Raw genomic sequence first — 13,654 nt, forward strand, 5'->3', positions numbered from 1 at the left:
AGTTCGCATATGTAGTGCTATACAAGTCACTCATTCCTGATGCTTCATCCTGATAAGCCCTACTCATTGGGTGTTTAGAGACAAGGTCACATCTGTAGCTTTGCATCAGCTCTGGACCCAGAAAGTGCTCTATGGAAAACAACACATTGCAGAGCACAATGCCCTATGCCTGTATTCCAGACATTCCCTGCACCATCCAGTTGAAAGGTTGTGGGTACAGCCTCCAAAGCTAGTGTTGAATTGCTGCCAATTTGGATAACTGTAGAGACCACCTCAACCAGAGGTGTAGCAAGTAGTAGTGAGAATATCGATTGAAGTCAGTAAGGAAAAAATACCCAAAAATTAGAAGGCTAGCAAAAATTAGATTTTTTTGTGGCAGATGTGAAGATAATGAGTTAAAATTTCCTTGCACAGTGGGTAGAGGAATGTTTTAAGAGAAACTGGCTCATGTTTTTTCTGTTTGCCAGTATCCAAACCTTCTGTAGGCAACAGTATAACCCAACTGTTTCTGAATTCCTGTGACATTCAGTGGCTGAAAAAGAAAACATGGCTTGCTTCATTGTGGTCTTCGATGTAGCTTTATTTTCTGTGGTAGAGTAGGTACATTGCTGGTTTAGTGGACTCACTCTAAGAAATATTTGTTTAATATACACAATTTACCCTAGGAAGGACACAATACTAACAACACAGTTTAGGTTTGGATTGACAGAGAAATAAGCAACTACGTATGTTTATTAGCAACGTGTAGTAATATATGTAGAGGAGGCAAAGAAGTTAGGAACCTAAATTGTTATCATTTACATGAGTGTGATGTTTGTATTTATTGTATAGGGAACAATGGTAAATATGCCTTTCAAAACTAAATGAGAATTTGGCACTGCTATTTTTTTTTTTACATTTGTGTATAATGGCGCCATTACACTACCTCCAGATAAGTAAATACAATTTTGCAGTTGGAACTTCAATGCAAACCTATACCACTGCACTGCTAAGCCTTCTAAACAAGCAAAATATATAAAAAAAAAAAAACATTACTATGGCATAAGTGTGCTTTGGGGAAAAAAAAAGAAATAAACCCCACAAACTTCGGTAGTGGCACTTCAACTCTCTGAAGTCAAGAGGATAGTAGGATGTAATATGCAAGTAAAGAACCTTTCTAATTACCATAGATGTGGTAGAAAGTTTGAATCAGTGTTAAAGCAACTTTCTTACAGGACATACTGTACATGCATAGTGCATGTCCATATACGTGCACCTGAGTGGAACTATATGATGATGTGATCAGTTACACACCAGGGACCTATTTGTTATTACAATTAGTAGTCTTTGAATCCACCTGGTCATCCTGCCCTACATAATCTTCTAAGCACTATCCTTGTGACCCAGGAGCAGTAGGTGTTTTCAATTAAGGATAGTTACTATCACTGGTCATCCTCATTCTTTCCTTAGGGCTGGTTCACACCACAAAAACGCACTAAAGATCCGCTCTGTATATGTTTCTGCATGCGCGGTTTTAATAAGTTTTTAACGTGTTCCGGTGCATTTTTGATGCGTTTCCGGATGCATTCCAGGTGTTTTTTTTTCCACTGTACTATTGTCCAGTGCATTTTTAATGCGTTACTGCATTTTTGATGTGTTTTACTGCGTTTCAGTACAGTCCAGTGCAGGAAAAATGCAGCATGTTCTACTTTTTTTTTTTTCCTGGAACTGGAATGCCCTGGAACTGATCGCACTGGTGTGAACTATGCCATTGGAAATCATATAACCTACTTTCCATGCAGAAAAAAAAACGCACTGGACTGCATGTGGTGTGAACTGGCCCTTACTACAAAGCAAGTCATTTTCTTGGAACAAGTGCTTCAGATATTGTAACACCTGCTATGTGCATACTTGTCCCAAGTCACTGACGCAGGAAAAAAGTGAAAGCAAGGATGAGGATGATGGATCCAACGCTTGCCCTTCAAAATAAAACTAAAAAATCAGCAATGCCAGCTTCCATATTTCTATCACAACAGCCTTCATTTGAAGGTTTGGGACTGGACAAATCTTTAGGTAAAGCCTAGAATTCCTTTAAAGTAGTACATCACAGAGACTAAAAGAAATTATGTTTTTCTATATAATTTGCAAATTAGTACTCCATGTATCATTTTTGAGATCAGTGACACTATCATCCATGTGTGGATGGATACATCAAAGTAGTGTTAAGTAGCGGCAGTCATGACAAAATTTTGTATACATGTTTTTTTTTCCGGATTGCAGCACTCTTCCTAAATGTATTCTCAGACGTGGCTGTCTGCTGATACAAGAACAGCACGGTTTGGATCAGACACAGTACTGCAAACATACCTTGGTCTGATTATAAAGCAGGTATCTCACAGATAAATAGAGTGTGCTCTGCTCCTGCTGGACATCACCTTTTGCTTAATTTTGGATGAGCACGGATAGAGTGAAGGGTCCCCTGAGCAGCCACCCCCACCCTGGGGATGGGCTGCGTACTGACAGGAGGCCAAAACCATTTAACATCTCATCAGGCAGCATGGCGGTCCGGTTGTCACCGTGGCAACGCCGGGGCTCAATTTCACAAATGTCACATTGCGTTAACATCTTCACACTGCCCCACAACCCTGGGATTAACCCCTGCCAGTCTGCAAAGGAGTGTGTAGTCTACAAACTGTAACTCATTTGTTCTTGATACATAGGATATTTTTCTTAACACTTGGATGGTTTCAACATAATATATTCTTTATAAAACATCAGGATTTTCACTTTCTGGATTCAGTTACAAACTGTAATCCCTCCTAGCAACACCTGTAACCAAACACCTTTTTGTAGAACTTTCAGACTACTTGTAAAACTGTTTTCTTCTTGAAGTCCATCAGATTATTATATATTCTTTCCACTGCCCATAAAGATCAGGTTAATCCCCTTCTTATCAGATTTTCAGCACAAGCTATATGTACTGAAACAGAATCAAAGCCAGAAATATATAAAATTTGACTTTTAATTAAACAAAACGCATCACTGGCTCTGAATTTGTTAGCTTAAATATAAATAATAGAGCATAGGCTTCTGTCATCTCTTTTTCCACTTTCTGACCCTGGGATCTGTCAAGTGCCATAATACACCAGAAATGCATTGGCTTCTTTGGTTCACAAACCTGAGATCACACTATTTCCAAAAGGCTTTTGGGTGAAGAGTTTGATGCGATCGTTACAATAGTCTCTGCAGGTTGGCTGTTAAAAATAAAAATAGAAAAATAGAAAAAAGTGGTACTCTCTTTTTAAACACTTCAAAACCATATAATGTCCTTGCATACAAATCAAGCACGGAAGTGTCCTGTTGAATTCCAGAAGTCCTGCAGTCAAAGGTCCATCAATGTTCCAAAAAAGCTTTGTCACAGGGGGTCAGAATCACTTCTTAAACTGGTGTAATTTGAATGACGACAGACTCTAGAGAATCAGTTCACAGAACCTAAGTGGGGAAAAAGGAGGACCACAGTTAACCCAGACAGCCAAGAAAAATCAGCTCAGTAGCAGCAAAGCCTGAGGCTAGCAACTGTGCTTAGCTGTGCGTTCAGAGGCATGTCTGCAAATCAAACAGCTTGCTATATACACTGTGTCGACTGCTGTAATAGCACGCTAGAAAATGGCTCTGTATATTATGGTCACAAAAAGTACTGGTAAAAACGTGTGTCCCTCCTATGAATAAATAATAACAAATGAAGAAAAAAACAGAAACTGCATTTAGAGGGGCAACTAGAAAGACAGCCAAAAAGCCTTGGAAATGAAATTACCTACATGAGACATAAAGAGGGCCAAAGAAAGGACATATGAAATATAAAATTGGGATTTAAGTCTAGAAAAGGGTTTTAGATATAAGAGGACAGGGAGATGCTCATGTTAGAAAAGAAGGAGAGAGGAAATACAAACACTGGACAGACTGGGCATCCGGAGGAGGGAGGCTGCACTTGGAAAAGAAGGGGGAGAGGAGCCCATCTGGCCACAGTGTTACACAGAGATTGCTGGTATTAAAGGTTCTCTCGGCTGAGTGGAATCAGGGGACGGCTGGTAATGAGATGACAAAACGCTGGCAGTCTGGGAGGAGCGGCTCTGTCACAGCGCTGCGCGCTCAGCTGGGTCATTTGTAAGTGTCAATCACATGGTGCCCAGGGGGAAGAGAAGGGGGGCATCATCCTACTTCATCTGTTCCAGCATAAAGCTCTAGCTGAACCAGGTTTTCCCAGCTACCTGCAGTATCTACAGGCACCACCTGTCAGCATGCATACACATGAAGACAGAGCACATTAACTGCACAACAATATGGATTTGAATACATATATGAGAAAGTACATGTGCTATTACTAAGAAATACCTGTGTGCATGTGTTTATGATTTACATGCAGGCATTTAAACCATATCCTAAATATATAAATATCTGTTGGTCCAGTCTATAAAATGCTGCGCATGCATATACTTGGTGGTACAGAGAAAATAACAATCTTGGACAAATAGCATGAGGTCTAGGTCTGCAGAAGAGTATATTTTGGGAAACGCACAGATACCCTCACTGACTGTTTTATTATAACCTAAATATGGTCTAGGCCGATCTAATTTTCAGTGGAATCTGGGACCATCATGCTTACTTTTTATTCATCCAGAGCATCTGGCTCTAGGCTCTCCATGAAATCCTCCATCAGCGCAGAAGCTTTGCTTTTCTTTTTTGGGGGACCTGTGTGAAAAGGAGCAAAGAGGACAAGGTGCAAATTAGCGTTTTGGCAAAATGGCATGTGCAATGTCAAGAAGTCAGATGTGCAATGCTAATAATCCTTATTGTTTTATAAACAAAGGAAATACTGAATATACATTATTATGTTACATTAGTAAAATGTTTTCAAAATTATTATTAGTATTATTATACAGGATTTATATAGCGCCGACAGTTTACGCGGCGCTTTACAACATGAAGGCAGACAGTACAAGTACAATACAATTCAATACAGGAGGAATCAGAGGGCCCTGCTCGTTAGAGCTTACAATCTAGGAGATGGCAGAAAGTACTCACAGCTTTATTACACTCATACCTTAACGGAATATTATGCCATTCTTAACTTGGCCACAAAAGGTGTTTAAGTATCCTGCATACTGAATGGTGACTTCTTGGATGAGTGGCACACCAGTATTCCCCAAATCCCCTGCATTATTTCTCACTGTTGCCCTGCTGTCTTCTCCAGGGAAGTTCCATCCTTTGAGGATGGAGTGGGAGGCCCCATTGACTGACATGTTTACAGAATGCAGAAAACTAGTCAATACTAATTAACCTGCTAGGAGACACAGTTGCTGACAGTGAAAGCGAAGGAGGGGGAGAGAAAGACAGAAAGGAGGAGGAGAGAAAGAGTGGAAGAATAATAAATAATATAAAAAAGAGTGAAACAAAAAAAGGCATATGATTTAAAAAAAAAATAATTAAAGAAAATTTAAATAAAACTGAATAAGTAAAAACAGACGACCAGATAAGGGTTTTTTTTTTTTGCTTTATTTAGTGGATATCAAGTGAGCTCTAACGCTATGTGAAAGAACAAATAGAAATGTAAAAAGAGGGTGATAAACTATGGGAAACCATATAAAAGAGAAGTACTGTATAAATAAATGTGATGGGATGATACATGTTGGGCTATGTGCAGAAATTTTTATGAAAGGTGAGGACACCCATATGCAGACTACAAAAGTATTAATTACTACATAGATACATAGCAGGTGAGGTTGAAAAAAGACACAAGTCCTTCAAGTCAAACCTATGTGTGTGATTATATGTCAGTATTACATTATATATCCTTGTATGTTGCTGTCATTCAGGTGCTTATCTAATCGTTTTTTGAAACTCGATGCCCCCTGCTGAAACCACCATCTGTGGAAGGGAATTCCACATCCTTGCCGCTCTTACAGTAAAGAACCCACTAAGCAGTTTAAGGTTAAACCTCTTTTTTTCTAATTTTAATGAGTGGCCATGCGTCTTATTAAACGCCCTTCCGCGAAAAAGTTTTATCCCTATTGTGGGGTCACCAGTATGGTATTTGGAAATTGAAATCATATCCCCTCTCAAGCATCTCTTCTTCAAAGAGAATAAGTTCAGTGCTTGCAACCTTTCTTCATAACAAATATTCTCCAGACCCTGTATTAGCTTTGTTGCCCTTCTTTGTACTCGCTACATTTCCAGTACATCCTTCCGGAGGACTGGTGCCCAGAACTGGACGGCATACTCCAGATGAGGCCGGACCAGAGTCTTGTAGAGTGGGAGAATTATCTCTTTATCCCTGGAGTTAATCCCCTTTTTATTGCATGCCAAAATTCAGTTTGCTTTGTTAGCAGCAGCTTGGCATTGCATGCCATTGCTGAGCCTAATATCTACTAGGACCCTCTGGTCCTTTTCCATCCTATTTTCCCTCAGAGGTTCACCCCCCTAGTGAGTAGATTGCATTCATATTTTTGCCACCCAAATGCATTATTTTACATTTTTCTACATTAACCACTTCAGCCCCGGACCATTTGGCTGCCCAAAGACCAGAACGTTTTTGCAATTGGCACTGCGGCGCTTTAACTGACAATAGCGCAGTCGTGAGACGTTGTACCCAAACAAAATTGGCGTCCTTTTTTTCGCACAAATAGAGCTTTCTTTTGGTGGTATTTGATCGCCTCTGTGGTTTTTATTTTTTGCGCTATAAACAAAAAAAGATCAACAATTTTGAAAGAAAAACTGCAGTATTTTTTACTTTTTGCTATAATAAATATCCCCAAAAATATATAAAAAAACTATTTTTTTTCCTCAGTTTAGGCCGATATGTATTCTTCTACATATTTCTACATAAAAAAAAAAAAAAATCACAATAAGCGAATATTGATTGGTTTGCGCAAAATTTATAGTGTCTACAAAACAGGGGATAGTTTTATGGCATTTTTATTTTTAATTTTTTTTTTTATTAGTAATGGCGGCGATCTGCGATTTTTATCGGGACTGCGACATTATGGCGGACACTTCAGACATTTTTGACACATTTTTGGGAACCATTGACATTTATACAGCGATCAGTGCAATTAAAAATACTGTGTAAATGACACTGGCAGTGAAGGGGTTAACCACTAGGGGGCAGTGAAGGGGTTAAGTGTGTCCTACGGCGTGATTCTAACTGTGAGGGGGCTGGGCTTGAACACACAGGACAGTGATCACTCTCGATCACAGAGAGCAGTAGATCACTGTCCTGTCACTAGGCAGAACGGGGAATGCTTTGTTTACATAAGCATTTCCTCGTTCTTCCTCTCCGTGACACAATCGCGGGCACCTGGCGGACATCGAGTCCACGGGACCCGTGGCGCGCGCTCGCGACACCGCTTCTAAAGGGGACTTACCTGAACGCCCTTTTGCCTGCCAGTGCCATTCTGCAGACATACATCGGCGTGCGCTGGTCGGCAAGCGATTAAACCTCATATGCCATGTAGTTGCCCACCCCATTCATTTGTTCAGATCTTCTTGCAAGGTTTCCACATCCTGCAGAGAAGTTATTGCCCTGCTTAGCTTAGTGTCTTCTGCAAATACAGAGATTGAACTGTTTACCCCATCCTCCAGGTCGTTTATGAACAAATTAAACAGGATTGGTCCCAGCACAGAAACCTGGTGGACCCCACTTTCCACCCCTGACCATTCCGAGTATTCCCTATTTATCACCACCCTTTATCTGAATGGCAGTTCACCTCCTCCTAGAGGGTTAAAAGATTGGTTTGGCAAGAACGATTCATGAATCCATGCTTATTACTGTTAATGATACCGTTTTCATTACTAAAATCTTGTATATAGTCCCTTATCCCCTCCAAGAGCTTGCACACTATTGATGTTAGGCTAACTGGTCTGTAATTCCCAGGGATATATTTTGGCCCTTTTTTAAATATTGGTGCTGTAGACTGTCAGTAAAAATTAGGAACAATGGTCTGGCAATTACTTGACTGAGTTCCCCAAGTACCCTCGGGTGCAAGCCATCTGGTCCCGGTGATTTATTAATGTTAAGTTTCCCAAGTCTATTTCTAATTCTGTCCTGTGTTAGCCATGAGGGTGCATCCTGTGATGTGTCATGAGGACAAACACTGTAGTTTTGGTTACTGAAGCCCCCCGATTCCCTTGTGAAGACTGAGGAGAGGAATAAATTCAATACCTTCGCCATCTTCCCTTCCTTTGTAACCAGATGTCCTTCCTCATTCTTTATGGGGCCAATATGGACTGTCCTCCCTTTTTTACTGTTTATATACTTAAAGAATTTATTGGGATTTTTTTTTTTGCTCTCCTCCGCTATGTGTCTTTTGTGTTCTATCTTAGCCATCCTAATTGCACCCTTACATATCTGGTTGCATTCTTTGTAAAGTCTGAATGCTAAAATTGATTATCACTACTGATCAAATATATATACACAATGATGTACCATCGTCCTATCAGTTCAAGAAACAATGGGCAGAAGATTTGAGGCAACTTTGGAATGGACTTTCATGGTACGGTAAAGACTCACAAAAAGTTATTTTTTAAAGAGATATAACTTTATTAAGACATACCATGGTTAAAAAACCCCGGGAGGGGGGACACAATACAAATACTAGAAATTCAATAGCTCTGAAGTGAACTGGAAAGAATTAACATGCATCCATCCAGGAGTGGGATTAGATATTCATTCGTCACTTGCCAGGTTGACCTCTACATTTTTTGTGCTCCACCGGATGAGATCACCACCTTCTCAAGTTCCGCCATCATCTACCTAAACTTTTAATGAGCATTTGATTGGTGCGTATCACCATATATGTACATCTTATTTAATTCTTTGTTTTCATTTGGTTTATTTGTGCGCATATGGGGTGTGGGTTTTTTCCTGCACCCCCTATGTACACTGTCTCAGCAATCATCCCATATGGTTTGCTGTACCAGTCATATATATTTATCTTTTTATTTTTTGACAGCTATTTTACCCTATGTACCCTCACCTTGGTTCCCGCACTCGCTCAGGAAATTGCCCTTTGGAGCCTTGAGGCGCCTGTTGGTTCTTGTCAGCATTTTTGGTAAGTTCAGGTTACTCACTCTCTTTGATGATGCATTACAGATGGGGAACATTGTATATACGTATTACAGTTGTGGTTGCATTGTTTATGGGATGTCCCACCCCTATGGCAGTCAATAGGTGGTTCATGTCCTTTTCCCAAAATTTTGCAATCCAAATTTGTCCATTTGGTTTTATTATGTTAAGATTATTTATGTATATGTCTATTTCTTTATAGAGATAAACTCTGAAATATACTCAGGAAGAAGCAGGTTCAACGTGAAACACGTAGGGGTCGAACTGCCAAGTGACGCATATCTAATCCCTCTCCTGGATGGATACACATTAATTCTTTCCAGTTCATTTCAGAGCTATCCAAAATGACAGTATTTGTATTGTCTCTTTCCCCCCGAAGGGGTTTTTAACCATGTTAGGTCTTAATAAATTTATATCTTTTTTAAAAAATAACTTTTTGTGAGTCTTTACCGTACCATGAAAGTCCAAAGTTGCCTCAAATCTTCTGCCCATGGTTTCTTAAAGTCTGAATGCTGATGATGATCCCTCAACCTTGTATTTTCTGAAGGCCTTCTCCTTTGCTTTTATATGCATTTTTACATTGGAGTTAAGCCATCCAGGACTTTTGTTCGCTGTTTTAAATTTATTTCCCAATGGGATGCACTGGCTAATGCCCTTATTTAATATGCTCTTAACCACTTGCCGACCGCCGCACGCCGATGTAAGTCCTAACTTTGAGGACGGATATCGTTGTTATGGCAGCAGCTAGCTGCCATAACCCCGGTATCACCATTTTCAGCCGCGAGATCACTTTTATCGGTGGCGGGAGAGGGCCCCCTCCTGCCGTGATCCGATGCCCTCCGCCGCTTACTGGAGCCGTCGGTAGCGGCGGAGGCGATAGTGTCCTGTCAGTGGCTGTGCATGGAGATGAGTGAGTGGCCCCCACCCGACTCCATGATACTGCAGGGCGGAAGCAACGTCATAACGTCACTTCCGCCCATGCCTCTTAAAGGCACATTTTTTCAATGTCATTTTTTCAAATGACATTTTTTATTTATTGATTGACCCCAGATCTCATATTTAAGAGGACCTGTCATGCTTTTTTCTATTACAAGGGATGTTTACATTCCTTGTAATAGGAATAAAGGTAATCCAATTTTTTTTTTGTTTAAAAACAGTGAAAAATTAAATAAAAGTAAAATAAATAATAAAAAAAAAAATTTTTTAAAGCGCCTTGTCCCGATGAGCTCGCACGCAGAAGCGAACGCATACGTGAGTAGCGCCCGCATATGAAAACGGTGGTCAAACCACACATGTGAGGTATCGCCGCGACCGGTAGAGCGAGAGCAATAATTCTAGCCCTAGACCTCCTCTATAATGCAAAACATGCAACCTGTAGAATTTTTTAAACATCACCTATGGAGATTTTTAAGGGTAAAAGTTTGACGCCATTCCACAAACGGGCGCAATTTTGAAGCGTGACATGTTGGGTATCAATTTACTTGGCATAACATTATAATTCACAATATATAAAAAAATTGGGCTAACTTTACTGTTGTCTTATTTTTTTATTCAAAAAAGTGAATTTTTTCCAAATAAAGTGCGCTTATAAGACCGCTGCGCAAATACGGTGCGAAAAAAAGAATTACAATGACCACCATTTTATTCTCTAGGGTGTTAGAAAAAAAACATATATAATGTTTGGGGGTTCTAAGTAATTTTCTAGCAAAAAAAACTGTTTTAAACATGTAAACACCTAAAATCCAAAACGGACCTGGTCCTTAAGTGGTTAAAGCAAACACATCTCTCTTCTGTGTTCTTTGTTTCTAAGATTTTATCCCAATTTATATCTTCTAGCAAGTTTCGTAGTTCAGGGAAGTTGGTGCTTTTGAAATTCAGTCTTTGTTTTCCCCTTGTGTTTCCTATTTGTGTGATTTTTACTGAAGCCAATTGACCTGTGATCGCCGTTTCCTAAATTGCCCCCTATTTCCACATCCGTGATCAGGTCTGTATTGTTGGTAATCAGTAGATCTAGTAACGCCTTGTTTCTAGTTGGTGCGTCTACCATCTGATCCATGTAATTGTCCTGCAAGGCATTTAGGAACTGGCGAGCCTTAGACGAATGCGTGGTTCCCTCCACCCAGTCTATGCCTGGATAATTAAAATCCCCCATTATGATAACACTTCTCATTCTTGCTGCTAATCCAAATTGTGATAGGAGGTCCGTCTCCCCCTCCTCCCTCAGGTTAGGGGGCCTATAGCATACCCCAGGCTTATATTACCCTAAGCCTTATCTCTTTGGAGCTTCCTTATTGATGTTATCTCTCACATTCACTTGTACATTATTCTTGATACATAGGCATACCCCTCCCCCTTTTTTTACCCTCTCTATCCCTGGGAATACCCTTAAATGGTTGCCAGCCAATCATGAGAGCTGTTGAACCAGGTCTCTGAAATTCCCACAAAATCTAAATCCTCCTCGTTCAACATTATCTCTAGTTCACCCATCTTGCCCGCCAGGCTCCCGGCATTGGTGAACATGCCACCTAATTTAGAGCAGTCGCATACTGTCCTCTTATTGGGTGTTCAGAGATTGCAAATAGGACTTGTTACTATAATTACCTCGGGTTTATGTGCTTTAGTCATCCTACCACTAATACCCTCAAATACTACCCCCTGGAATATGTTCATTGCTGACTATTTATACCTCTGGAACCTCCCCCCCCCGTCCCTAGTTTAAAAACCCCTCTAACTTTTTGGCCACCATCGCTCCCAGCAGATCTGCACCCTCCTCATTTACGTGCAGTCCATTCCTTCTATAGAACTGGTGACCGACTGAGCACTGTAGACAACTGGCAAACAGGAGGGATAGAAACCCGAAAAGAATAAGTGATTTCATAGCATGGACATCCACAAGCACTGTACAGGGGGCATGCAAACACAAAGCAACAATTGCAGTCTGGATTGAAATAAAAAAAAATCAGGGAGAGATACAGCAAAATTAATTTTGAGTGGGGATCAAAGATAGTTGATAAAGGACACTGTTGGTTGTAAACGTTCATTAATATCTCACTCTGCAATATTATTCATTTGGAAGGACTGTGTTTGCAGATTTCACTGTGTTTATAGAAGAGCCATGGGCAGCACTATTCATGTGATTGTAATCTCTTGTTCGATACATGGCAAGGGTCAATACACATTGGCTTACTCTAAAACAGGCGTCTCAAACTGGCGGCCCTCCAGCTGTTGCAAAACTACAAGTCCCATAAGGCATTGCAAGGCTGACAGTTACAAACATGACTCCCACAGGCAGAGGCATGATGGGACTTGTAGTTTCGCAACAGCTGGAGGGCCGCCAGTTTGAGGCCCCTGCTCTAAAAGGACTACGAATATGCTCACAAAAATGAGTAGGGAAAACATCTCCAAAGCTTGTCATAAAAGAACAGACGTGAAGTAACAATCTGATCTGCAGAGAAACACTGACTGACATACATTAAACTAGCTGATACAAATACACTTTTCTATTTAACACGGCTTCCTTTTCCAATCAGGTTCAAGGTATACATCTGAATAAACTTTACACAGTACCTGATTGGATAACCCAAGTGAATAGCGGTTAGGGTAAAAATGATCTATTAGGTGAATATGTAAAGTTTTGTGCTGGTGCCTGGCACAGTATATACACATTTAAAAAGTTTACTTGTAGCTGCAAAATAAAAAAAAAAATGTATTTTAAGTTTCCTGACCTTTTAATTAATCTATCACAGACTGCAGTACATTTAACAGTATTAGCAAATTATACTGTTGATAGTTAGATTTAACTCTTTGACTGCCACTGACAAAAGAGCTCTGTTGGAACAGAACTGCTTGCAGCAAGCTAGCTCAGTAACCCTTATGTCCATTGCATTACCTAAGGCATTCATGGTCACTGAAGCATAAACCCAAAATGGTGCCTTAAAAATTGCTCTCATGTGAATGGATAGGATCAGTGGCTAAAAAGCCCACAATCACATCCACAAGTCTGTAAATGTGGTGGCTCCTGTATCCAGCTATGCCATAATGGCATCTGATCACATTCACAGGTTTGCACCCAGTTTACCTCTCCAGAGCCCGTCACTTTCCACCCCGTGTCCCCTTCCTGTGCTCCAGCCCTTATGTCTCTCCAGCCTGTGTTCCCTTCCTGTGTTTTCACCCTGTGCTACAAGCTACAAATAAAAAGGATGGTGGCTGTACTGTACAGAAGAATGTAGACAGGGACTGTACAGCCACCATCCTTTTTATTTGCCATCATGCAAGCCCACCTACTACACTACAATTAGTGAGCTTGCAGCCTAAATGAGGTGCACAGACAGCTCTGTCTATGTGATCCGGCAGCCGAATGGCTGCTGAACACGTTATCAACATCCTTGCAACTGAGCAAGGCATAGCTCCTGTGTTAGGCTGCTGTGCGTTACTCCGTGAATGTGATTTGGCAGCTGATCACATTCACAGCATCTCTGCCCAGCTGTAAAAATTCTCCCCCAGCTAATGATGCCAGTCCTATGAATGACACTTTCAGGATGGCGAGTGGGGAGA

General features: G+C 40.6%; 1 protein-coding gene across 1 annotated transcript in view; it reads right to left on the reverse strand.

The window, feature by feature from the left end:
- Positions 1–559: 559 nt before the first annotated feature.
- The window catches only part of RBM19 (RNA binding motif protein 19), a 135,105-nt gene continuing 122,010 nt past the window's right edge, over positions 560–13,654 (reverse strand). Inside the window, exons 24-25 of the mRNA XM_073630304.1 lie at positions 4,643–4,728; positions 560–3,471 (exon numbers count right to left, since the gene is read on the reverse strand). Of these exons, the coding sequence (XP_073486405.1) occupies positions 4,646–4,728 (83 nt within the window). The 3' untranslated portion in view covers positions 560–3,471; positions 4,643–4,645. The remainder of the gene's footprint in view (positions 3,472–4,642; positions 4,729–13,654) is intronic.

The sequence above is a fragment of the Aquarana catesbeiana genome, linkage group LG01, assembly GCF_042186555.1.
Source record: "Aquarana catesbeiana isolate 2022-GZ linkage group LG01, ASM4218655v1, whole genome shotgun sequence".
Taxonomy (NCBI): Eukaryota; Metazoa; Chordata; class Amphibia; order Anura; family Ranidae; genus Aquarana; species Aquarana catesbeiana.